The 27469-nt window shown below is 42.4% G+C and overlaps 3 protein-coding genes across 8 annotated transcripts in view; 1 reads left to right on the top strand and 2 right to left on the bottom strand.

Moving 5' to 3' along the window:
* The window catches only part of atp2b3b (ATPase plasma membrane Ca2+ transporting 3b), a 57527-nt gene extending 48497 nt beyond the window's left edge, over positions 1 to 9030 (top strand). For 3 of the 5 annotated variants that reach the window (XM_068733437.1, XM_068733436.1, XM_068733435.1), the window contains one exon: positions 6797 to 9030. In XM_068733437.1, the coding sequence (XP_068589538.1) occupies positions 6797 to 7297 (501 nt within the window). In that variant the 3' untranslated portion in view covers positions 7298 to 9030. Of the gene's footprint in view, positions 1 to 89; positions 250 to 6796 lie in introns of all 5 variants that reach the window. The other 2 variants (XM_068733439.1, XM_068733438.1) reach the window with 2 other exon arrangements.
* Positions 9031 to 16732: 7702 nt separating this feature from the next.
* crebzf (CREB/ATF bZIP transcription factor) lies at positions 16733 to 19647 on the bottom strand. Of its 2 annotated transcripts, XM_068733164.1 has the most exons (4): positions 19480 to 19647; positions 17777 to 18602; positions 17516 to 17590; positions 16733 to 17119 (listed from the first exon to the last, which is right to left on the bottom strand). In XM_068733164.1, the coding sequence occupies exons 2-3, from the start codon at positions 18541 to 18543 to the stop codon at positions 17581 to 17583; spliced, it is 777 nt and encodes a 258-aa protein (XP_068589265.1). In that variant the 5' UTR covers positions 18544 to 18602; positions 19480 to 19647; the 3' UTR covers positions 16733 to 17119; positions 17516 to 17580. The 2 variants fall into 2 exon arrangements, with proteins under 2 accessions (XP_068589265.1, XP_068589266.1); XM_068733165.1 differs by having other exon boundaries at positions 17516 to 18602; positions 19480 to 19646.
* A 522-nt stretch (positions 19648 to 20169) lies between these two features.
* Positions 20170 to 22909, bottom strand: las1l (LAS1 like ribosome biogenesis factor). Its single transcript, XM_068733635.1, has one exon. It carries the CDS (start codon positions 22737 to 22739, stop codon positions 21024 to 21026), a length of 1716 nt encoding a protein of 571 aa, XP_068589736.1. The 5' UTR covers positions 22740 to 22909; the 3' UTR covers positions 20170 to 21023.
* Between the last annotated feature and the right edge of the window lie 4560 nt (positions 22910 to 27469).

Below are 27469 nucleotides of genomic sequence, written 5' to 3' on the forward strand. Positions count from 1 at the left end.
CACACACACACACACACACACACTCTCTCTCACTCAGGCCGGCCTCTCCTGCCCTCACTGAGTGCTGCTGTTTTGTCTCTGTCCTGCAGATGGAGGTAGTGAGCACGTTCAAGCGAAGCGGTTCGTTTCAGGGAGCGGTGAGGCGGCGCTCCTCCGTGCTCAGTCAGCTCCACGACGTAAACACTATCTCTACCCCCTCTCACGTAGCTCTCTCCACCGCAACAGCCAATACCAGCCCAGCTCCCGGGAGTGAGTCCGCCGAACGCATGTACACACATACACACACAGACACGTATACCTGCATACATACCTGCAGCCACTTCCTCTCTCTCACACACACTCATTCGTAGACACAGACACACACACTGCTGCACGGCACGTGGACTGCAGTATTTTTACTATCTATGGTTGTGTCCCCCCCCCGGCTCGCTCGCTGCTCGTGTGTGTGCAATGTCTCCTCTATTCTTTTTTCTGATTCTCCCTTTCGAACAGCACCCAGTCCCGACCGGCTGTGTAGTTCTGGTCTGATCTGGTCTGGTCTAAATCCAGTCCCGGTCCCAGTCCAGATTCTGTTTTGTTGTTGCGTGTTGGTCGGTGCAGGAGGTGGCTTGCTGTTCTCTCTCTGTCTGAGGCATCCTGACTGGCATGGAGCACTTTATAAAGACAGAGAGTGCTGTGGAGAACAGGTAGTGATTGGTTTACTCCTACAAGGCAAGGACGCATCCTAAAGTTCAGAGAGCAAATGGCTGCTCCTCCTGCACCACGTGTTATTTCCTGTCTGTGAATGAGGTCAAGCGTGGTTACTGTGGTTGACCCCTGCTGTAAACGTCGCTAATGTAAAGGAGTGGTGTCGTTTCTCTTCTCTGCAAACCAAGAGAATGTAGTGTTGCTGTAACAACTCTGTGACTCCTGTTATTGGTAGAAAATGCTATGATTCGATTTTACTCATACTCATTACCAAATGGCATTCATGTGGCTTCTGCAATTCTCTAAAGTGTAAACCTTCGAGTATAAAAGCCCCATAGGACACTGCTGTTTCCAAGACTACAGTAAAAAAGGGTTCCCTCTTCTGTCACTATTGATTTCTTTCTCCTTCTTTTGCTCCTCTCACGTATGTCCGGTGCTGCAATTGTTGTCAACTGGTTGTTTCTGTAACAGTATTTCCAGCTCCAACGCCACAAGTTTGCCCCCCCACCCCCCTCCGATGTCTCCAGATTTTTCTCTCTGTGCAGTCTGTTTTTTTTTCCCTCCCTCTCTCTCTCTTTCTCTCTCTCTCTCCATTACTGCTCTCCTTTTCCTTCTATATTTATGAGATATTACAGGTTCCCTGTTTGCAGACATATTCTGTGAAATGTATTCTTATTGTTCTTCATAAGTAGAGTTGTTCTCTTGTAGAGGTATTTAGATTTGACCAGATCTAAATACGGGCTCTTGTGTAGCATACTGATAAGATTTCTTTAGTAGGTTTCTTCATTTTTTTCATTTTTTTGTATCTTCCTTTTTCCTTTCCCTCATCCCTTTTTATCATCCTCCCATCCCCTGACTAGAGTAGCGTCTACCTCATGTTTTCTCTTGATTTCTTTGTATGTCAGTTCCGCACGTGTCTCGTTTGCAAGTGTGTTTATGCGTGTGCTGACATATCTGAGAGCCGTAGTTTGACTTGTGTGCGTTTCTTTGTCAGTGTGCGAGCGTGTGCGTGTGTGTGCCTGTGTGTGGTTGTGCTGTCTCTTCATTTGATTGTCTTCATCCGTCCTCTCAGTTGCTTCTCCTTTCCTTCCTTGCTCCCTTTCGTCCATCCTTCCCTCCTTCCATTCCAAGCTGCCTTTCTCCCCACGCTGCTCCATCACCTGTAGGTACAGATACAGAGAAGCGCTGCTGACACCTCACTGTTGTGATCATCCTGCACAGACACTAGAAGTTACCTGGCCTTTGTAAAAGTAACGCACAACATCATTATAACACGTGAGGAAATGTATTTTATCAATGCTGCAACAATGGCTGCCTGATAGAAAAGACAGCTAATATGATAACGGAGTGGGGTGTGCAGTCACAGTATGGAAACAGGGTTCAGGTCCCATTCAGTCAATTATTTCCCCTAAATTTGAAGAGCTTGTTGTGTCCACATCTGTTACTCAACAGTAGTATGAGACATACCTGCAATGTGAAGTCATCTCCCCGTGGTTCAGTTGATGAAACCAAATTAATTGACAAGGAGGGGAACACTAACTTAGAACTTAATGTGACTCAGGTTTGCTTCTCTGAATTACTTCATGTCGTACAGATGCAAAATGTACAATTGGTCCCGTATGCTATTAACAACACTTAGAGTCTGTAGCTTTAGCGGCTCTGTGAGGCTGTTCTTAGACACGTCAGTGCTAAGCTACATGCTAATGTCAGCAATGGCAATGCTAACATGCATTAGCAGGTTTAATGTTTACCATGTTTGCCGTCTTAGTTTAGTGCGTTAGCATGCTAATGGTTGCTAATTAGCACTTAGCACAATGTAGAGCCGAGGCTGATGGGAATGTCAGTAGTCATGTAGGTGTTTGATCATTAGAGAAAATAACATTTTGACCTGGTAAAGGTCTGGATGAAAAGGATCACCAACATGATAAAAATGCATCCTGACGGGACATTGATGAAACCCATCTAATAACTGTTGAGACATTTCAGTTGGTCCACTTGGCTAACTGAGTGACACTGATCCTTCATAACCATGAACACACACTCTGTGGTTTGTTTAGACTCAACCCCACATACACAGTCCTGCTGCTGGAAATAACTCACTACTGCATCAAATGACTGAAACGAATGCACAATTATTTCTTCCTGTGTGAGCAATATTTGCCCATAGAGCTACAGCTAAAAATACAGTTTGAGCCTTGTTATATTCACAACAGTACTTATCTATAAATCATGAGAAGAGCAAAGTTACGCTTAAATGAACGTTCCTGGCCATTTTTTATGTAATTTCCACTTTTATTATCTTGAATATGTAAACCAGCCAGTTAGAAAAGATATACGTTTGATAATTCACAACTTTGTTTTATGCATGTGTTATTGAAAACATATAAACAAGTTAAATACTTTATAAATGAGACCAACTAAATGCAATTAGGAGGAGTTAACAGACTCTTTATTTCTTTCATTTTCTGATATGAAAAAATGTATGCTAGTCCTTCATATTAGATTCAATATTTAATAAGTAGAAGGAGACAAACATTCAGGCTCCCTCATGTGGCTCAAAGTGTACTGCAGATATACATTTTAAATGAAAGACTATGGAAGAAATTCTGCATTTTTATTTGGCGACCCATATATATACTTGTGCGACCCACCTGGGGATCATTTGGAATTGACTGCTTTAAAGAAATACTTTACCCTTAAATTGACCATTTGTAATTCAGTCACTCACCCTGTGTTACCTTGAATTCTTTAGGAAAACTTGTTTTTTCTTGCAGGCCGAAAAGTCTTGATGAATTGAGGTAAATATAGCAAAGCTATATTATATTCATTGAGTCTTTTCTCTGTTTTCTGTCATTTTGTGATTCTCCGTTCACCGTGGAGGCATGTCAAGGTAACATGCAGTGAGTGATCGATATACTAATGGTTATGTTAAGGGTGTTGAATTCCTTTGAGTTCTTTCCTTTGATTGTCTTAAACCTGATGAACAGCTACAAACATACACTCCAAATGATTTCCCATGTGTCATCAAGACAGACTGACTTCTCCCCCTGCTTCAGGGTCAGTACTTTACTCCATTACCCAGAATTCTTTGCATAGCAGACCCAGCCCTCAGTCTTGGCACATTGCCCTGTTGCAGTATGATGTGCGTAAGTTCTGACGTGGACACAGTCACCTCCCTGACTTTTACAGCCAAATCTATCAGTGCTGAGTGAGAAAAGAGTCCAGGGATGTGTGAAAGAAACATCTTAAATATTAAATGGAGATATCAAAATTATATGAGTAGATGTCTCTGCTTCATGCTTTCATCCATCTGAGCTGTGCTAGACCTTAGTGATCCATCTGGATCTTTAGAACTGATCTAAGGATCCGGTTTGTTTTCATTTCAGACTGGCCTAGTTTCATCTGCCAGCAATACACAGATATGTTGAGAAACGAGAGGAAGTTTGGTCAGGAGACTATGAGGGGAACAGGATGTTTAGGCCAAATCTCAAATCCATCCTTAGCTCCTCAATTCTTTGCTAAACTTCTTTCACATTCAAAAAGAAGATTTCCGCCCTCAGTTCTCACTCGTTCCATGGAATAAAAAAGAGAATGTGCATTGAATTGAGGAAGGTGTATGGATTAGAGCTCAGTCATCACATCACACCAGAGTTGAGCTTCACGGTGGCAGCCATCTTCCTCACAGCTTCTCCCTGTGTTTGTGTTCTGTTCCCATGAGCAGCCTCTCTACCTTCCTTCTGGTACTTTAACCATCATTGTTTTTCCATCAAGCGCTGCTGAAAGAGCCGACAGGGAGAGAGGGAGAGAGAAAGAGAGACATAAGTAACACAGCAGTGCCCTGACCTCCAGGCCGCTCTGGTCACGCTGGGAATGTTATATACTCGAAAGTTTACTCTGTCCTCTGGGACAAAAATGAAAACAAACGGGAAAAAGTAACATTCTGACACCTTCTCAGTCTGCATGAGGTGTTTTTCTGCTGTCTGACAGGCTCTATGGAAAAACAGATAAGCACTGAACCTACTGCTTGACCGTCTGTTTGTTCGTCTGTCTGTCAGTCTATCATACATGGCAGAGTCATATATAGAGACTCCTCTTAGTTTGGCCGACTGCAGCACTGACCTCCATTCAGCTGCCCGACCATTCGCCTCTCATAACCACAGTTTGGACTCCAGCGGGTGTCGCAGTGGACTCAAAGCTTCCCCTCCGCTGATCTTGCCCGGCCAAACGGTCTCTATGTAGGGCTCTGCCTGCCTGTGCCTGTCACTGTACTTGCATTGAACTGTCTCTGTTTCTTTTGAGCTCATGCTGCTTCTTTTCCTCTGTTTGGGCTTTGGGGAAGGGTGCATGGAGCAACTGCCATGGCAAAGGAATGTGTTTCCGCACGCATACACCATACACTGTGTAATGCACCTTCAAGTACACTCATAGACCTCAGTCTTATGAGTGTGTGTGTGTGTGTGTGTGTGTGCGTGCGTGTGGTGCGTGTGTGCGTGCGGTGCATGTGTGTGTGAGAGACAGAAAGAGAGCATAAGTGACAACGATCTGATTCAGCATGACCTGGCTGCCTCTCTCTTGCCACAAGGCTGATGCCCGAGCTGCACTCTGGCCTGTGAACCAATCATCTTCTGTTTCTAGTAATCTAACCAATCGCACACTGTTCTAACCTGCTGATTCTTGTGATGTCGCCGTTCTGTTTGTTTTGCTTTTTCTATCCTGCAGCAACTTCACCATCAGCATCATCATTATTTCAATCGCCCTGCTGTCCTCTGTCCCTCACTGCTGCATGGCTGCAGTGCATTTTGCATGTGTGTGTTTGTGTGTATAAATGGGCTCTCTTTAACAAACAGCACCAGTGATTGACAACTGTCAAATGCATGCAGACACCAACCTCCAAGCTGCATGATGTGGAAACAGCTTAACTGTTCACTCAGTTACACAGCTGCTGCTTGCACGTGTGTGTGTGTGTGTGTGTGTGTGTGTGTGTGTGTGTGTGTGTGTGTGTGCGCGTGCGCTTACTGCTACAGGTTCCTGCCATTTCTATTTTTTATTTTACTGATCATTGAACTAACACACCACTCCTGCTTCTTCTCCATCTGTGCCTAACAACCACCCTTACCTGTGTGTGTGTGTGTGTGTGTGTGTGTGTGTGTGTGTGTGTGTGTGTGTGTGCGTGTGTGTGTGTGTGTGTGTGTGTGTGTGTGTGTGTGTGTGTGTGTGCATGCATGTTACCCAGTGTGCTGAGGTATGAGTGTTTTCTCCACACATACTGAATCATCACCCACACACACACAGGTATGATGGTGTGTCTGTTGTGAAGCGTCTGCAGCTGTTGTGATGGTGGCCACTAAATGCTCTCAGTTTGTTTGCTGTGTGAGAACTGACATGATGATTAGCCAAATCATTTTGATATTTTTTTTTTGTCTGTTGGGGACAGACGGGATCAGGTGGACGCTCTGTTGACACTGCATCAGTAAAGATATTTATGTAACTTTCATATAAATACAAAGTTTCAGACATGACCTTGATCTCTTACCATGGAATCCTGCTCAAGATAAGTGAGGACCAGTCCATGTTCCCTCAAGGAAGAGACATGACTCCAAAACCAGTGGCGAAAGTGATGTTACAGATACACTGGCCTTTAAATTTGATGATTGTTGCAAAGGCTCAAACGTTGACCACTTGTTAACTTCCTCACATGACAAATTGATAAAAATGATTGGCGCTGTTTGAGCTTTTATCATATAACAAGGAGGAATACACTCCTTAATGTTATTTGTGTTTCAGGACTATTTTAGATTTGCCAGATGGTAGATGTTAGCCGGTTAGCTTAATCCAGGTAATATGATTATTTTCAGCTTTCAGAGCAGCACTGAGTCAATTTTTAATAGAAAATAAACCGAAACACCAAAGTTACCAATAGAAATTATGATCTTGTATAAACTTTAACTGTAGCCACCTGGTCCTGAGTGTCTGTCTGTCTGTCTGTCTGTCACTGTTTGTCTGCTGGAGGACACAGGTCTCTGGGTTTCCCTTGTCTCTCTTCTGCATTTGCATGTCTGACTTCTCTCTTTCTTGTGGTCTCTCCCTCGTTCTTCCTTCCTTTCGGCAGATGCGAGTGGTGAAAGCATTCCGTAGTTCGCTGTACGAGGGCCGGGAGAAACCGGAATCCCGCAACTCCATCCACAACTTCATGGCCCACCCAGAGTTCCTCATCAACGACCTCATCCACAACATCCCGCTGATCGACGACACTGACGTGGACGACGAATCAGAGCTCAGCAGATACCAGCACCTGCACCCGGCCCTCCGAAAGCCGCCGCCCCCTCCTGCCCAGCCCCCGGCCCGCTCCCACCCCACCCGCCCCTACCGCCAGTACAGCCTCCCGGTGACCCCGTGCAACCGAAACAACAACAACAACAGCAGCAGCAGCATCAGTTCAACAGTCACCCACAGCAACAAAAACAGCATTGACGCAGTAACCCCCAGCAACCAGAGCCCACATCACCACCAACCCCACCAACACCACCACACCCATCATGGCAGGGACAGGCCGGTGAAACCCTCCGCCCCTCACCTAGCCCACCTCTACTGCGTGGAGACCTCCTTATAACTGAGCTGAACGTGGGCTGGGGAGGGACGGGAGAGGGGGGGTGGAGTCTTGGGTAGAAAAAGGAGAGTGGAGGAGAGGGCTGAGGACTCACGCATGACATTTTCATCCAATCTTCCTTACAGCAAGGTAACAGGAGGGAGCGAAGGACAGGGGAGATACCGGAGGGAGACAATGGCTGGAGACTTCAGCTCGCAACTCCCTGAGAACATTGCGACTGTCCCTCCTTTCACCCTTGCTTCAGCCCTCTCAGTCCGACCCACTGACAACGGCAGCCCCCCCGATGCCCTCCACCCTCGAACCAACCGCCCCATCTGTCGCCCTCCCTGGAGACCCCGCCCACCCCGCCCCGCCTGACTGCGCACACACGTGTCACACACACGCACAGGTCTGCTCTCGCCGCGTTGTCCTGAGTGGCGGTGGGTTGGGGAGGGAGGGAGGGGGGGGACATCCCAAAAAAAACGACACATCCTTCAACGCTTCAGCAGAACAGGGCCATGTCAGAGCCAGAGGCTGACTCACTCTGTTTCTATTGGTGTGCATCATTAGTGTTGTTGTCATCACCCACCTACCTACCTGCCATAGCTCCGCCGTCACCTCCTCCACCATCGATCTATCTACAGACACTTTTAAATCACTCATTGGCTTGCAGTACAAGTAAAAACGCTTTGTTAAAGCTTTAACTACACTTCAATTCCGTCATCTGATTCATTTATCTCTCCACATAATGGTTCTCATTCATTCCTTTCTTTCATATCGGTTCATTTATTTATTTTCTCGTCCTCTGGAACTTTTACATTAGCTTCTTTTTTTTTCAAACAAATATGTTCTTTTCTGTCATTCCTCTCTCTCTCTTTCAATGTGTGTTTGTGTATTGTCTTGTCTCTTCTGGAAAAAAACAAAACAAAATAATAACAAAAATAGAAGTTGCAAACAAAGATATTGTTCATTTAAACCTAATAGTAAATAGTATGGCTGCAAAAATAAACTAAAGGAGTTGGGGAATACATACATACATGTGTGTATATATATATATATATATATATATATATATATATAATTTGTATGTTTGGGAGGCGACAGCACAGAACTCGTCATGTTCATCTCTGTTCTTTCTCCAGCCCAACCTGCCCAGTCCTTGAATGCTGCCCCCCCCCCCCCCCCATTAGTCCACATGACCTGTTTTCTGTAATAATGTCCACCCTGCCATGAGATGATCCAGTGTGTGTGCCGTGTACATGTATACATACATTAGACCCGCACAGGACTAACTTCCGTTACAGCCTCCTCCCATGCTGATGAACTGATGAGTATGCATTTGGTCATTTTCTTCTACTTCACTTCTGTTAGGGTTCCATCACCTTCTCTCTTGCTGTTCCTCAAGCCATTTTGTCTTTTCCTTTGTCCTGTCTCGTCCTTTCTGGTCTTTGATTGGTGTGTGTTTGTGTGTGTGTGTCAGCTTTATTTTTTGGAAGCATTAACCCTTTAAATGCCATCAAACACACAATGCACAGGCGATGGCCCTTTAAGACTTAACATGCACTCACTTACAACCTGCCCTGCTCACGTGCCATCGTGTCGTCTCCATCATGTACCAGTGCCCTCTCCAAGAGTTTTGTGGACAAAGAGATTGTTTGGATTGTTGGACGTTGGATCCAGTCATTTTTACAGGGGAGGTGTGTGTGTGTGTGTGTGTGTGTGTGTGTGTGTGTGTGTGTGTGTGTGTGGGGGGGGGGGGGGGGTCTCTGTTTGATGTTTAGAAGCAACCGATCACTCAAGCTGTCAGGTCCATATGTCGTATGTCAGTGTTCAGCTTTAGGCCCAAAGCCCCACTCAATCAGGTACAACCAATGAGAGCTCATGTGTCATGTCCATGTGTCAAATATTGTGCATTCCCCTTCATTGTGATGTTCTGTTAGTTGTTTGAGAAACTTTAAAGGAACATGCTCAGACAATACACAGTCGCTTTTCCGCTGGGAGTCATGTGAGAAGATTGGTACCATTTTCATATCTGCACACTAACTATGCTACAGTGAGTTAGCCTAGCTTAGCATAAAGACTGGAAACAGCTTCCCTGGCTCTTTCAGAAGTAAAACAAAACCTGCCTACAGCACCTCTAAAGCTAACTAATTAAAACAGTATATCTCATTAGGTCCATCTGTACCTAAACATGGTATCTACAGGTCTTGAAAAGTTTTAAAAAGCATTGAATTCAGTTTCCTAAATTAATAGCCGTAGGAGGCATTAAAATGTCTTGAATTTAATTTCCAAAAGTCAAATATAATCTCTTGGCGGTCTGGAGACATAGTGAACACAGGTGCTATTATATTAGATACCAGTAGAAGGATGTTTTTACTTTTGGACTGAGACAGGATTGCTGTTTACCCCTTTTACCAGTATTTCAGCTAAGCTAACAGGCTTCAATGGACAGATATGTGAGAGGTATTAATCTTCTCAGAAAGAAAGCCAATAAGCCTATTTCCAAAAATGTTACAGCATTGCATTCCCAATGTAAAACAGGGCATAACATGCTGCATGAGCACACTCCGACAAAAAAAAGGAGAAAAAATAATCACATTTGGATATCCACCCCTGTGACAATGGCCCTAGTGACATCACATTCCACCGACCTCAACATTCCATAGAACATACATTCCAAACAGCCGCATCACATTCCAGACCGGGTGTGTGAGTGCCCTCCTGTATCCCATGTTGCACTAGGTGTGGGTGAACCGCTGACTCCATGTTGCCTCGGAGCATGACTCCACACACCCCCACCCCCACCCCCCGTCCCTTGGTTAACCCCCCGTTGATCTCCCCGAGTTATCAGCTGGTCCCACCACCGCAGAAAGGCAAATGCAGACAATATGCAAACAGACTGCCATGTCAACAGCTGTCCCCAGACGTAGGATAGGAAGTCTTACAAAGATGACGACTCATGCAAACACAGTGAGAGAACATGTCCGTCCTGCTGGTTCTGTTTGAGGATGCGCGCAGGGCTCTCTGGGAACACCCTCACCTGTACAGAACCCTGTCTTCTTGAATGCCCATCATCATCATCGCCACCACCCTTTCGGCGTGGGCCGGTGGTGACATTGTATTGGTCTGTCTGTTTTGAAGCATGCATTTGGTATCATTAATGTCACTCTTTATGTGTTGGTAAATCATTTAGGCTACTGTCACTACTGTGTGCTTTGATCACTCCACATCTGCTCTCTTCCTCTCTCACACACACACACACACACACACACACACACACACACACACACATTCTGTTCAAGTCCAACCTACTCTACTTCAGCACCTCTTAGCACAGCTCTATCAATGCTTTCTGAAAACACACACACACACACACACACACACACACACACACACATGCACACACACTGCACACACACACACACACGGCAATCAACAGGCTAATACTCTACAGTGGTGTAAATTTGACTGTCCAGTTCCAGCCATCTCTGTCCATCTGTCCAGCCACGTTACATCATGATGTTGTGAGACCGTTTCACAGAAGGCAAAACACAATGTGAAAAAGATTATATTATATTTATCAAAATTATAAATTGTACAACTGCACCACTACTGTACAGATCGCCCAAATGTGCACATGTGCATCTTTGATTTACAGGTACTATGTTCCTGTTACACTTTGGTTTTTTTGCTTTTTTTGGGGGATGTTTCTTTCTTTTGATCCTATTGCTTTCTGTAAAGAGAGGAACAACTAAATGGAAGCGCTTGTATATTATGATTATTTTAGATTTTCTCCATCGGTGCTCCCACTGATGGAGAAAGACAGTTGCACATTCTCCTGAGCATATTCTGAGGGCTGTGTTTTCTGTCCATTGAACAGCCCCTGAAGTGTGCAGAGGTGTGGAGATGCTTATAGTCTCTTAAGACCAGAGACACCACTCTGTAAATAGGAACAGGAGATACAGATGTACCTCATTATGATCTAAAGGACTGGACAAAGTGGAGACCCAGGGAGGATGTAGAACTGGAGGGTGATGGAGAGCTAGAGACTGCAGAAGTGCAATGCATCCGTGCATTGTTTAGGCTGCTCTTTTAGATCTGCTACAAGTATTTACTGCCATGTTACGACGGGAGGAAATTCACGTTTTACATTATTCATATACATACTGTTGTAAATATTGTGTGTGGAATGGTCCCCCTTCTTGCACAACGCAGTGCTGTTCTGCAGACAGAAAATGCAGCCTTAACTGTGCTGAAATGAAAAAAGACCAAAAAAAAAATGACAACAAAACATAAAGACTATTGAATATATTAAAGAGTTACCTGCCTGTTATTTAAGCGAATAAATATCTATATATGAGAAAGAACACACCTGTATACTGTAGACTAAATCTGTATGGAAATCTAAGAGAATTTAATGGGAATTAAGTCCAACACCTTTTGTCTGTATGAAAGAAAAAATACATCAAAGTATTCTACAATAATAACTTTGACAAAGTCTGTGTGGTCCTGTGTTGTTTGTTCACAATGATGCAAGACTGTACGTACGTTTGAAACCTCTGGAAAAGTGACACTTGGTCGTTTTTGTTTTTAAAGAGAAGCAGTGTTCATTCTTACTAACATGCCTCACAGGCACGTTTTCTTGCATGTAGAGCAGCCTTTATAGCACTGCATCGCCTTTTCTTAATTTTAAGGCCACTGTGGAGTTTTTTCTTCACTGGAAGGGTAGAGGTACATAAACTATAATGAAGTCATGCATGAAAAAGCATGCACTAATTCATGTAGGCTAGTACTTCAGGAATGCACAGAAATCAAGAGTATCTCTATATGAGTTGATGCAAGAACAGTACGTTAATTTATGCAACAACTAAGGTATCTTATTAATGATGTTCAGTCTCCTTCAAAGGTAAGTCTGCAGTTAAAGGGCCAGAACACAAAACTGTGGCAGTGATCTGACGGGTCACAAGGATGAATGATTTAAAAGCAACAAATGGTTAAAGGTTCCACATTGTAAAATGTAAACTCTTCAAGTCTGTTTTATTATAAAGCAGGTCTAAGTACTATAGAAATACTGTGAAAGTATTGAAATGCTAAAGAAATACACAAAGCTTGTATTCAGGAACTTAAAGGAGCCCTCAGGTTTAAATGTCTCCAAGTTTGTTTCTGGTTGCAGTGTATGTAAATGACGTCAGCTGACAGGAAGTCAGTGGACCCAAGCTGTTGCCAAGCAACCTAATTCTGTTGAAACACATTAAAAAGGAGCGTTTCATACAAGAAGGTGAATAGAGGTATATTTAGACAGACAGTATGAGAAAAATAGAGGAACAAAAACATTTTGGACATTAAAACATGGAAATATGTTATAGTAGAAACCCAAAATATAAGAATGAACCTGGAAAATAGCATGATACATTTCCTTTAATACATCATAACAGATTTAAAGACCAGAATACACGTGTACTGCTGTGACTGGTCAGTTTTGTGGCCTGTCCCATATAAATGCACACTGAAGAAAATGTGCACATCATTAATAACTGATTGTGGTATCTTAGGTCATACTAGCCCGTATTAAGTCATGCTTTTAAAAGTGAGGATATCGGTGGTGATTGTGACATTTGGAAACACAAAGATATGAACAATATATCAACAAGTATCGATTGTGTCTAGAAATCAGCATTTCTGTGATGTGTTGCAGATGATTTGATTCATCTCACTTTGAGATAAGAGGATGAATGAATGGAGGCTTGGATGAGGATTGATTTTCAAAAACCTTTTCACAGCGGATCTCTCGACTTGTCATATCAGGAAAAGCACAAGTGGAACTAACAACGCTGGGTATGTTTAAGTGATCAAATAAACACCATCAGTAGGAGTGATGCCTGTCATTAACAAGCAACATCACGTTTTTCTTTAACATTTTTTAGGCCACAAACAAACGTATTTCAGTTCCATCAAGGTTTTTGAATTCTAAAGAGGTTGGATTTAAGGATTTTACCGTTTATTTTTAAAGCACAGGAAGGCCTAGTGCCTAACTACTATATACTGTTTGACTCCGAGGTGAGCCATAGCTCTTCAGACTGGGTCCATTTTGTTTTTCAACGGGTCAGGCTCCAGAATAAAAGAGACTGTGCTTTCTCACTTAGGGTGCTTTCTGTACTTTGGAACAAACTGCATGAGGAAATCAGTTTAGCCAAATAAGTTTGAAATCCCTTCTAAAACACTTTTCCAAACAAACTTCTATGTGAATCACTTCCTATGCACTGCCGTCAGTTTGTAATCACTGAGGGCTGTTTTGCCCTCTTCTCTTTTCACTGCGTCTATGTATCTTGCCTTAACACATAAACTACTAGGTGTACGCTATATTTACAATCCTTTCAACACATTACCTTGCCGTCAGTTATCCATGTTCTCCTCAAGGTCAGCAGACTCCTTTGACATTTGACCTCACAGAACACAGACGGTGGTCTACTGCGGCCTCCATCGGTTAGTTAGTGTGGTTGTGTGACTTTGGTCAGTCTGAACTAACCCTTTAAAACACCAGAGTGTTTGTCAGAGGAGTCCTGTGGCTTTAGCCGGCATAGATAACAGCTTCAGTGTCTGACGGAAAGGTGAAGCAGTAAAACTGTTGTTTGGGCAGGTTTGGGCCCACGTACTTCAAGTCTAACACCTAGAAGTGTCAGTTTGCCCTAACAGATAAAAAAAAAGAAAGAAAAGTATTTACTTCTGTATTAAATCCACTTGTAGACACCTAAACTCTTCTTTTGTAAAGTATTCAGTCACAGGGTTGGAGCGCCATGCTGTGCTTTAATACGAAAGCAGATTGCTTTGAAAAGTTGTGGCGTTCGAGGAGATTGCAGAGTTGGCTCTGCAACAGCTCTGCTCTCATGTTCATCAGGACAAGGGAAAAAAATGGAACCCGAGAAAGAAATGTTGTGCTTGTCCAACTGTAGAGTATACCATATATAGAGTACATACCATATATATATATACATATATATACATACACACACACACACTGTACTACATATACACGTATCTCCTGTCTAACATATGTTTAAAACAAGTTGTATCAATCCTTTGTCTTGATTGCATGTGCACATTCACAACTTCAGTATTTAACTTTCTACCAGTATTACTGCAACACTTTATTTTAAACTCACCTTAGTTGACATTTACAATCTGCAAAAAACAACTAATAAATGGTTTATTACACACTGATGCATTTCTTGGCAGATGTGCATATTAATGCATTTGTCAATGAAACGCTCCTTTTTACGGTCCTCATAAGATAAGGCTGCTCTATAAACAGATAATGACAATATAGTAAAATGTCTACATAGAAGTCATAATTCTTGACAAATGCTGGACATGAATGCACATTCAAAATGTCCTACATCCTAATGTATTATACCTCATTTATAAAATGGTTATATGCTGCACATAAATGCTTATGAACCCAAACAACAGGATACTTGTGTTAGTGAGCTTTGAAAAGGTGTTGGTAGGGATTCTCGTTCAGTCTTCATGCTAAACTCAGCTAACTGGCTATAGCCTCATTCTAACAGACATGAGTGGTATAGATATGACCATCTGTCAACTTGAAACCAAAAAAGCCTTTTCCCCAATATGTAGAACTGTTCATTCATAGCTGGACTAAAAGCAGCACCCTGTGAGACTTCAGAAGAGTACATGCGCTCACCTGTCTAACTACAAAGTGAGGAATCGGTCTGTTTGTGTCCTTTGAGTAACTCGAGAACTGCTCATCTCATCTACCTCACACTTGCTGGGGACCCAAGGGAGTCAAATTTGATCACGTGACACGTTCAATATTGATCAATTTAGAATAAACAAGTGAACAACGCGCTGTGTAGCAGCGGGGGCGGGGCTTCAGGGCTTTGCAGACTTGAGCGTGTCGTCAGCGGTGGACCTTTATAGGCTGCAGCTCACTTAGGCTGCTGGATGCTTACTAACATGACTACCAAACTCACTCATTCTGCTCCAAGGGGCACAGGCTCCCTACAGGACAGGAAACACACACACACACACACACACACACACACACACACACACACACACACACACACACACACACACACACACACACACACACACACACACACACACACACACACACACACACACACACACACACACACACACACACACACCATCAAGGCTTTCCGCGCACGACGCAGCTTAAGCAGCACATGAAAGCCCCCCATCTGATATTAATTATATTAGCCTTTTTTTCCCCCCAGTTGACATTTTTGACTTGTCGTGGTAGGAAAAGTACAGGCGTATTTAATAACATTAAAGGGATAGTTCACATGTGGGGTTGTATGAGCTACTCCTCCATACTCCGTATGTTACTACAGGAGATGGAGTTTGGAGAAACAGACAGGAGCAAAGCAATGTACTGCTGTGATGTATTTTAGACATCTAAAAAAACTGTTTAAGGGTACATTATATTTAGAACATTTTCACTGCTATACCTTGCTGTCAAAATCCCCCTTTCTGGTAAAGATCTGAAGCCGTTATGTCCATCTGTGCTCTCTTTAACTCACATAACTCCACTGGCAGAAACAGTAATCTCATCTCACAGGACACATGAGTTGCTGGTCTACCGCTGCCTCGATCAGTTAGTTTCTGTTATCGAGTGACTTTGGTGAATCTGAACTAACCCTTTCAGACAGCAGGGTCACACAATAACTAAACTAACAGATCGAGGCAGTGGTAGACAAGCAACTCGTGTTCTGCGAAAAAAGGTTGACTGGTTTGGCGATTGAGTCTTGTGGCTTTGAAGAGAACAAAGATGGATGTAACAGGTTGTTTACAGTCAAAGGTCCATCTGACAGCAAGCTAAAGCAGAGAAAATATTCTAAACAGAGTATGTTGTTTTGCTTCTGTGCTGGTGCTACTGTCGGGTTCCACAAACTGGGGACTTCGACCACCATCTACTGTAGGTACATAGAGTATAAAGTACATTCAAAAATCTGAACTATCCTTTTAATGATGGCTGCATTCTACTTAAGGAGATCCTGGTATTGTTTGTGCGGACTCATTGGAACAGCTTACTGGGACACTTACTAGAACTGAGCCACCATTATCAATTTCACATGTGCTCTTCCACTATGACATGAAAAAGAAAAATGGTCTATTATAAAATATGAAACGGCGTTGAAAAAATGACTGATATATGCATCTATGGTTTGAAATAAATGGGCTAAATCACGGGCAGAACGATTACTCCCTGTGGGTCCCCGCATACTGCATTGCTTTGTACTTCCATCAAGTGAGGTCTCAGTCATTTGTTTTGACAACCTTTACCAGACTTGACCCAAATGTTCAGGAAAAGTAAGACCATTATCGGCAGAGAGCTTGCTGTTTAGAAAGAGAAAAAGAGATGCATTAATATCAACAGTACAGAACAAGACACAGTAGATATTAGTAACTCAAACATAATGAAAATATGATTTATTTGTCCAACATGAAGGTCATTTGCCTCAAACAATATGTATTCAAATTATATACACATTTACATTTAGGTACACAAAGCTGGCAATTTCACCACTTAAATCAGATACTTTTGGATGTATTTACGCAATACATTCCAGCAAGTCAATATATACAAGACATAATTATGAGACTATTAAGTCTCTGATGGCATCACATCATGAGTAATGGAGAAGCTGTGGTCAAGCCCCCAAAAATGCTGCATGAGCTACAGATGTTGTGAATAAAATATGATCACGCATACCATTTGTTACCGATACTACCTTTAAAAAAATACCAGGCCACGTTGGCGGCAGCTTGTCCAGCCTCTTCACCTTCCACCAGCAGAATCCACTTTAGCATAAAGAAAAATAGGTGGCGCTAAATGAAAGCATTCTTGTGTACAATGGTGACGGTTCACAAAGAGATCAATTCTTACCAAAAGGAAATATTTACAGTCTTGTCGTTTTTAGCATTTCCAATTTGACAGCCGATACAGGATCTCTCTTTGTGGAGCTTCACCTTTATCTTAACATCTTAGTATTCAGGATACTTCAATTTAACTCTAAGACTTACAATCAAATAATTTCCTACAACAACAAACTGTAAATAAAATAAATCATTAAAGTACTAAAAATCCACTAACTGGGAAGAAGAACTGTATCCAAACAGAAGTACTAAGGTTTCTGCTCAACGCCTCAGGCCTGTGAAAAACAACTACAAAAAAGTCTGTTCTTGTCTGATCCTTACCATGGAGTCAAGGAGGTAAAGGTGTTCAGAAAGCCACTCATCCCGCATGGTGCATCAACCACTACCTAGAAGAAACTGTCAACAAGGTTTAGCAGTAACGTGTACTCAATGCATCATCACAATGAAACACATGCACATTCAGCAGTTCTTAGGTAATCTTAACTAATTCAACAGTGTTCATCCACCCTGAAGAAGTTCGGTAAAGAGCCATATCAAGTTCAGTCTCAATATCTGAAAACAGAGGTAAGTACTTGACCCTACATTTTGAGAGATGTGCTTGCACTCTCTGCACACTTGGTGCAGAACTCCACTGAGACGTGGTTCTTGTCCACGTGCAGACACACGCCGCCCGCTGTCTCTTTCTCCTCCACTTTCACACGCTTTCTGGGCAAGGCGTAGTCGTGGTCGTTCGAGCCGGGCCCCTGGAAAAGCGAGGAAGATAATTTCATCCCATTCACACCGCTCAGCCTGGACAAGAGCTGGGCTAACATGCTCTCATTGGCCAGCACAGCCCTCAAGTACCTGGTCTCATCTTCCAACTCTTCCACTCTCTTCGTCAGTTGAGAATTTTCCTGTCGGAGCACATTGTTTTCTGTTGACACAATGCCAACTTTCTTCTCCAAGCTGTTGACATATTCTTTCTTCCTGAGACGATTCAATCTGGCAGCAACGGCGTTTTTGTTGATCATGTGGCTTGACTGGCTTTGCCTCTTCTTCATCCTCGAGTCAGATGACATTCTATCTGGAGATGATGCTGTTGAAGCCTCAATCTCGGAATCTTGGTCTTTGGCGCTCAAACCAAGATCAGCCAACTCGATATCAAAGAGCGAAGAGGCAGTATCTCTTTCAAGTGTCCATTTTAAGTCTTCAAATCCAAACAGGTCATCTAGCTCTAGTCCAGTGGCGTCCATATCATCAGATGGGAAACCCTCAGATGGACTTGAGAAATCTTCGACAGTTTCCACCACTTCAACCTCCAGAGGCTGAACCGCTGCGTTGTTCATAGTGCGTCTTCTTCTTGTGATCATTGTGGTTTGACAGTCGGACTGCAAGGAAGCTGTCCAGAAAATCTCCTGAGATTCCTCACCTTTGGAGACAACAGAAAATATACTGTGAGTGTGTAATATTGCAGCAAATAACCCATTCATTTATCAGGGAAATGTATTTTGATACCAATTTCAGTCACTGTAAAAGTGATACGTTTTCCCTAAGGAGTAATCTATAGCTCAGTGTGGACTGAGTAGTAAAAGTATTTGCCATACTTGACAATTAATGGGCGTACTAATTATGTGTTCAACATTGCTACCATTGAGTTGGCTCTGTTTAACTATGGTAACTGAAAGAACGTTATCTTTTAGACAGTGACATATTTACTTTACTCCGGACATTCTCCATTTTCTTACAGGCGAAGAAATAGCGAGGGTGCGTGTTGGCTAAACGTATTACCAACGTAACAGACTCAGGCCAGATAGCATTGGTACCTAACGTTAGCGCTATCCGGTGTTTTACAATAATGCTCTAAAATGCACCCTGTCACACATAACCTACCTCACTATGCATAATGCAACCACTGTTAAAATACCAAGCGTATTAGGTCAATAAACAAAAAATGACAAATTATATTCGTATGGTTAAGCTTTCCATCTAGGCCGCAATTGTCCTAGCAGCTTTAGCAACTTGCAAACGTCAACGCTAGTTGACAGTATCCAACATATGTCGACACCAGTGTGATCTGGTGCAGTAAAACAAAAAGTTAAAGTCTTATTTACTCAGTGACATTTCTTATCTCAGTCAATTGGTTAACGTTAACATATTTAGCTAACTAGCAAGTGCTCACTCGGTTTTCGTTCAAGCTAACTCAGCTAAGGTTAACGTCGACTAAAGCCATGAGGCGTTAACCAACACAACTAGCGTACTGAATGACGCAGCATATTTTACCGCCACTTCTCCAACCAACAACTCACCGTCCCGTTGAATAGCCGTAAACACTAGTGAAATTAGAAACTACTGCAACAGTCAGTCGACGAAACGGCGCTGGTAACCGATTGCTTGCTCAACCGCTCACAGCTTGAAAAACGGAGGACAATGGCGCGTTTCACAGCTCCGGACGAGAAGCAGCGCTGTGAAGACACTTCCGGCCAAGTTATCAAAAAGTAAAAGTCCTACAGAACTTTGGTCAGCGAGTGGACAAGTGCATGTTAATATGGCGCAATGATAATGACTAGCTATACCAACACCTCTCTGACAGTCAAAAAAGTAAAGTATTTGTTACATGACTGTTGTGTTGCACCGCATTTTATACAGGCGTTTCTATTTTTCAGGTCGCCATATAATGCTTAGAATATAACATGTTGTATTGCGTTTAAGAATGTATTTTTAAAATTTGCACTTTTGTATATTTAACGTATTTGTCCTAATTTTGCTAAGTTAGCTGTGTCTTCCTTTAAAGAGGTATACATACATCATAATTTAAGTGTGTTAAGTTATCTAACAGAACAAAGATGACAGGTTTCCTTCACTTTAGTGCTGCTTTCAGTGTGAAGGCCTTCGTGAACAGTGTCTCCTCATGCTATAGCCGTTCTCCACAGTAGACACACTTTTCAAATGTTCCATAAATCTTACACTCAAAAACAACACAATCACATTCCTTTGATAGGAAAATGTTTTATTGACCATTAGGGCGCAAAAGAAAATGCATTACACAGAACCACCTTGTGCTTACAACAATATCCCCTCTGCCAGGGGTTTCAACTGAAAGGCGTCTACTCCAAAACCCTTTGTAGGGCCGACAACTGCATCAACTGTGCTCAAGTTCACTTGTATGACAGGTGAAAGAAAAACAAAACCTCACTGTACACCATCATAATGAATGAACCATATCAATCTCACATTATTCTATTTATAATGGGTAGTATATGATGTGCCAAATGTCTGCAAATGTCTTTTTTCTTAACCGCCTAAATAAAATATTGTCGACAACATGAAGGCTTTTACAAATGCTTTTAGATTAGCTGCAACTATCTCTTGTTTTCCATATTAACTATTCTATTGATTATTTTTTTTAATTAATATATGAATCTTTTTGGTCTATAAAATGTCAGAAACTTGAGCGGAAAAAAGTTTTGGTCTGGAACTTAGTTGAAGAGGTCTCTGGAAAACAATACGGACTGTTATTAATAGTTTCTGACATTTCATTAATTGCTAACAATTTTTGATAAAAAAAAAAAAATCATCAGTTTTTATCCATAATGATATCAAATCAGAAAAGCAGCAATTTTTCACATTTAAGAAGCTGGAACCAGTGACTGGTGAATGACTAAGATAAATGACTTATGTCGATCCACTAATCAATGAATCAACTGCTTTACATATTTCATCCCTCACCAAACTCTGCTTAGTACTGAAGTTGACCTATTTTGAGCATTTTGTTTCTTGTGTCAAAACAATCTGGAACATAAGTGCATCAGTGTGCCAGCAGCTAAAGGAATTTATTTCACAGCTTTATAACTCAAAAAAGCTGCAGTCCAGATTTCAGCATATTGACATCACTGTGGTTCCAAAGAAGGCCGTCAGCTGTTCTCACTGGTGCCAAGACTCCTGGGACGTTGTGCGCTGTGTTGCTCTCCAACTCCACTGGCTGGTCAAAGACGGTCATTGTTGAGTAGTTTTCCACCATGAGGCGCGAAGGGTCATCCGACTGTCCGGGGACTTTACCGAGAGGATAGTTCTTCCACAACACCTTATCATGGCACAGCTGCCATGGAGAGCCTCTGAGCAATCTGGCCTTTTCAACCTGAACATCTGCCCATTTGTACTCCTGGGAGGACTCGCTCCTCTCTGCTTCGGCCACCGAACGCCAAGGATGGCTGAGGCGCCGCGAATGCTGCAGCTTCTCGTGCAAGCTCTCCAGTGTGTATATGGGCTGTTGTTTCCGCCGCGGAGCCGTGTCAGACTCCGAGTGTACGCCCTGTGTGTAGATAGAGCAGAGCTGGAGCAGCCTCTGTCGGGTTTCCAGAGGGAGGGGATGCTCCATGTCGTCCAGGATCAACTGGAGCAAGTGAGGCGTGCTGACACAGGGAGCATCCAGGCATGCTGAGAGCAGCTGTTGCCACCTCAGCTGGATGCGGTTTACAAAGACCCTGTCCTTCATTCTGGCCTTCTTCTGCCCCTTCGTTTCAAAGTGGTATTCAAATTTGTTGCTGTTGCAGACGATGATTTCTGAAATCCACGCAGAGACGTAGAAAGCCCTGTGAGTATTCTGCTCTTTGGCGAGCTGTTTCAGCTCAACAAACAGCTTCTCCAGGAGGAGGTGAATAAAGGGCGGAGAGTTGAGCATCTTCAGGAGCGGCAGCCAAAAACGCAGGAAGGCTTGAGTGAGTCTGGGTTCAGGGGCACCGGAGCTGTCAGAGGCGTCACAGCCCAACGTTTCCAATTGTTCCGCAGTCGGAACTAGAAATCCGTCTTCCAGCAACACATCAATCAGCAGATGACCTGACTGCAAAGCAAACTGCTTGATCTCACCTAGTAACCAGCTCATGTCTGCAAAGGGGGCTGGCCACAAGTCCTTCTCTTTGTCCTCAGGGAGTCTATCAAAAGCCTGGTACTGCTCCTTTTCAAACGAGATCAGAAGCTCCCGTGCATTCTTGTAAGCTTCCATCTCTTTCAGCTCCTCCCCTTGGCGTTTCAGGTCTACCTCTTCATCCTCTGCATCCGACTCCGACTCCCAGTCCTCATTAGGTCCTCCTCCCAACTGCCTGGACCAGTATTCCTGCTGAAGCCACTCCAGAACCACCTTACATCCCTTTCGACACCATTTTAAGGTTGGAAGCTTCCTGTGCGTCATGTCATGCCTCAGGTTTACGACCCACTCTGGGATGTTTAGGTTCCCAGCCAGCCGCCTCAGAGGACGGGCTATTTTCCCCTGCTGTCGCTCGGTGATCAAATTAACAAACCTGACCAGGCCCGCTCCATAAAGCAAGACCAGATCCTCTCCGTCCAGCTGTCCCGACCTGTCCAGCACCTGGCACCTCACCAGGTCCGCTGTGCAGTCCACCGCCACGGGAGTGCTGTTGGCGTACCTGCCTCTCCACGCTGATATCCTCTGCAGGGCAAACCTCTGTAACGCGGAGTCCTTCGAGTAAAGATACTCCAGGACCTGATCCCACTCAGCTTTGTTGGCCCATGCCACCACATGGCGTCTTTTCTCGGAGCTCTTCTTCTTCATTTTAATGGCGTAGGAGGCGCGCGGTCGACTTACGTTATCACCATATACACATAACGCTCTTCTAAGCCGAGAAACGTCCCAGTTAAATTTGTAACAAACGTGGCTTTATATCGCAGCGTCAGTGTTGAGAAAACGATGGTATCGCATCCCGGAAATGACATATTTACATCCGCTTCTTCTTCTTTGAGGTTTTAACGGTAGCTTTTCATCCTTAATGAATTACCACTGACACCTTGTGGAGTGAGTTAACTCCTACAGTGTGTCACATTTCCTCATCAGTCTAGTTCTCCTCAGGAAGCTAATATTGTAAGTAAGAAAAGTAATTATTTTATTTATAAAGCACCTTTCAAAACATAGGTTACAAAGTGCCTTACAAAAGGATACATTTATTATCATCTATTAAAAGAACAAGGAGAAAATAGCCAGAGAAAAACAAAACAAAACAAAAGAAACATCACAGCACAAAAAAAAAAAGAGTACATGTCTAAAGCACAAAAACAAAGATAGGGTGTTTTATGTCACAGCTGAAGACCTAAGTGGAGCATGAAGAAAAGAAAATGGTCTGAGAATTGACCTCTGAGGCCCCCCACAAGTTAAAGGAAATGATTCAAGAAAGTATGCAATGGGTACACTTGTCCAACACCACTGGAGGCCAAGCTTGAAATCAATCTTAAAATGTAACATTTATTATTGAAATGTAAAATGATAGTAGGAGTGCTAATAATACATGGATTGTTAAATAAAGTTGAAAAGGACTGTTTAACTAATTTATTCTACAGGTTGGGACAAACATGACACGTTATCTACAAGAAATCCAGACCATGAAGGGTCCTGCTCCTCTATCAGAGTTACCAGGTTGGGGGTAAGCACATCCATGAACTCATTTAATAAAGGGGGAACGAGAACTAAATAGGGTTCTTCGGCTTATCGTCATCCTTTTTGGTTCCTGGTTGAACATTTTATAAAGATTCCACTTAAAAACCTTTCAGAGGGTTCTACCTAAAACCCCAAATGATTGGATATACATAGAGCCCTGTGTGAAAGGTTCTACTCAGAAGTACCTTGGATAGGTTCTACAGAGAACCCTTCTATGATGTAATGTTTCCACCCAGAACTCTCTTTAATGGTTCTACCTAGAATTCTTTAACATTTTTTTGGGGGTCTGGCTGGAGGATGTTTTGACATCAAGACTTTCAACAATCATTTAAGAACTTCTTCCAAAATGGGTTTTTCAGAGTAAAGGTTCTTTAGTGATGTTACACTGTACAAGGTCAATTAGCCTACTGACGCAAACCACTGTAGCCTGTATCCCAGATTACATGGTGGAGATCATCTGTAATAGAGCAGCCTGTTCTACACTCTTTGGCCAACAGGTGATTTAGTTTGCACATGAATGAGAAATGAACCCTTTTGCAAACCAATTTGCTGCAACGCTTCATCCATCACTAGTGTTCTCAATAGAACACTATTGTTAGTCGAACAAAAAACCCTTGGAAAATCCTTTCATCAAAAATGTCATACAATGGGCATACAAACACAATGTACTGTGGAGAATCATAAAGACGACGAGTGTAACCAGCAAAACACCATAAAACAACCTCCAGAATACCGAGGAGGAATCGTAATTATCTGTAAACTCATATTTCATATTCATGGACTACTTTATTGCTTTTGTACAAGCTCTGTAAAGAAACATGTCAAGTACTAAATGCATTATAAAGAAATGTAAGTTGACAATTTGATTTGGCTGCAAAATATTTACTCAAATGTAGATTTAAATTCTAAATTTAAATTCTAAAGCATCTAAAATTGATTTGGCCTTCTTTGAAAAATGTAAAACATGTACATTTAGTTATCAGTGAGGTAGGAATAGCTCTGATCACGCACCGCGACAACCTGCTAAATAGGTTTTTACATTTTGAGCCCTTTAAGAACACTTTCCCTAAGTCCGCATTTCTGCAGACTTTGCCTAAAGGAATTACCCACAATTCATAGCGTTGTGACGTTAAGCCCGGTGTTACCTCTTATATTGCCTACAGTCTATGACCTAATCCCAGTGTCCCCCAAAAAGCCTCAAACACTGAACCCTCAGAGAATTATCTGATGTCACCTGTTGAATGGTTGAGTGTGAGAGACTGTGAGGGCTTCAAATGGTGTAAATATGAATGGGACAGCACTTTGCTGCAGCATATCACGTTACCTTGACAACGTACATGTTATGTACAATCGTGGGTATTTATTTAATATCTTTTACTCCCTGATTTGAACGTTTTCCAGGCTTTTGCCTCACAAGTTGACCGTTATTTGTCAAATAATCTATTTACTCGTTTATGTCAGAACAGCTTCAATAACTGGTTGATGAAGGCAAGGCAAGGCAAGTTTATATGTATAGCACATTTCAACAAGGCAATTCAAAGTGCTTCACATAAAACCATTAAAAGCATCAAAACATAATGCAAAAGAAAGGAGATTTAAAAACAATTAAGAAACATTAAAATCAGTCATTAAAACACTAAAAAGCTAAAAACAGTGCAGTGCAGTTTACGAAATAAAATACAGTAGTAAAATGCAGAAATTGATTAAAATCCTTGAATGTGGTTCAATCAAAGGCAGCAGCAAACAGAAAAGTCTTCAGTCTTGATTTAAAGGAGCTGAGGGTCTCAGCAGACCTGCATCTTTCTGGGACTTTGTTCCAGATTTGTGGAGCGGAAAAACTGAACGCTGCTTCTCCATGTTTAGTTCTGACTCTGGGAACATAAAGTAGACTCTGCTGTCCTGACGTCAGTGGGAAGTTCATTCCACCACTGTGGGGCCAGGACAGAAAACAGCCGTGACTGGGTCGATCGGCCGCCAGGACCTCTAAGCGACGGGGCGACCAAACACCCCGAGGCAGCAGAGCGAAGTGGTCGGGCGGGGGTGTAGGGCTTGACCATGGCCTGAAGATAGGAAGGAGCTGTTCCTTTCACTGCCCTGTAGGCTAGCACCAGAGTCTTAAACTGGATGCGAGCTCTTACAGGTAGCCAGTGTAGAGAACGGAGAAAGGAAGTTGTGTGAGAGAACTTGGGGCGATTGAACACCAGGCGAGCTGCGGCTTTCTGGACAAGCTCCAGAGGTCTGATGGCCGACCATTTCATTTAGTTTTCTTATTGAAGCTGCTTTGTCAATGAAATAGGTTGTTTGACAGTTACCTCTCATCTTGTGAGGAAAGAGCCTGGAAGTCGTTCAAATCAGGGAGTAAAAAATATGAAATAAATACCCACGATTGTACATAAGATGTTATGACATTGTCAAGGTAAAGTGATATGTGGCAGCAAAATGCTGTCCCATTCGTATTTACACCATTTCATGCCCTCACAGTCTCTCACACTCAACCATTTAACAGGTGACATCAGGATCCTGAGGGTTCAGGATTTAAGGCCTTTAGGGGTACACTGGGATTGGGTTACTACGGTGACTATAAACAAAGCTTTAACCGGCTCTGACTGTCCTCAGTGTGCAATCTGCTGCAACGTTTGGCCTTCTAACATGGAGCCCATCTCGTTTACCACGCTTTGTGAGGGTGACTCTTTTGCTGTGTCATCATATCTATACATCCAACTGGTTTTGTAATGGTAATTTTCGACGTAGTATATATATATATATATATATATATATATATATATATATATATATATATATATATATATATATATTTCTACTCAGTATATTGTATTCATGCATAAGTAATTTTGCTCTGAACTTTGTTGAACTTCACCGTGTCTCTGTTGTGCAGAAGAAGGATTCTCCCTCTCTGCTCACAAAGATAACTAACTGTTGTATGAGAATGTTCCATGCCAAAGCCTTCGGGCCGCTTGTTTTGGTTGCTGGCCGTTTGTTGTTCCCATCAGTCTGAGACCAAAAGTCTGAGACCGAAATGTCTGTAACATTGGCCATCGGCCCCCACCTTTGCTCATTCTGTATAAAGAAAGCTTGTTCACTTTTTTCTTGGTTCTTCTTCACTGAGACTGTACGCATTCTGTTGTGATAATTGAACCTTCTCTGCGTAGAGAATAAATACTTAAAAGACAACCCGGTTTTTGGTATTATGTATTTCAACATTAAAAAACTCAAAGCGGGTATAGAAATATTTTCCACTACACTATATTTTTCAATTATTTACAAGAGCACAGTGTAAAAACATAAGTTTCAAATGGTAGGCCTGTGTCATTGGATTATAAATATGAATGCATTTATGCGTTCATTACTTTAATTTTGCAACTGGTAAAGGTGGAGCTCATTTGAACTACATTAAAATGTATTAGTATATTTATATTTAGTGTTAAAAAAAAAAAATGTCCTCTGAGTGGACTAGAAGTATAAAGATTGATTAGAAATACCTAAAAAGTGCAAGAATTATACATTTAATCCAAAAGATTTAAAATTGTACTGCTAGAACAAGAGGGCAAAATAGTTTACAAAGCATAGAGTTCATAGATCTAGCCTCATTTAGATCTCAACACCAGATTGATTATTATTAATACAAGGCTATTACAAGGCTGTGCCATGGCACAGCCTTGTAATGTATGTATACCATGTAATTTCATGTATGTATGTATGTACAGTGCTGTGAAAAAGTATTTGCCCCCTTCCTGGTTTCTTATTGTATTGCATATTTGTCACACTTAAATGTTTCAGATCATCACATTTTTTTTTATATTATACAAAATGCAGTTTTTAAATGATGATTTCAT

This window comes from Cebidichthys violaceus, unplaced genomic scaffold (genome assembly GCF_023349555.1).
Source record: "Cebidichthys violaceus isolate CVI_PGR_0920_01 unplaced genomic scaffold, fCebVio1.0.p SCAF_6, whole genome shotgun sequence".
Lineage (NCBI taxonomy): Eukaryota > Metazoa > Chordata > Actinopteri > Perciformes > Stichaeidae > Cebidichthys > Cebidichthys violaceus.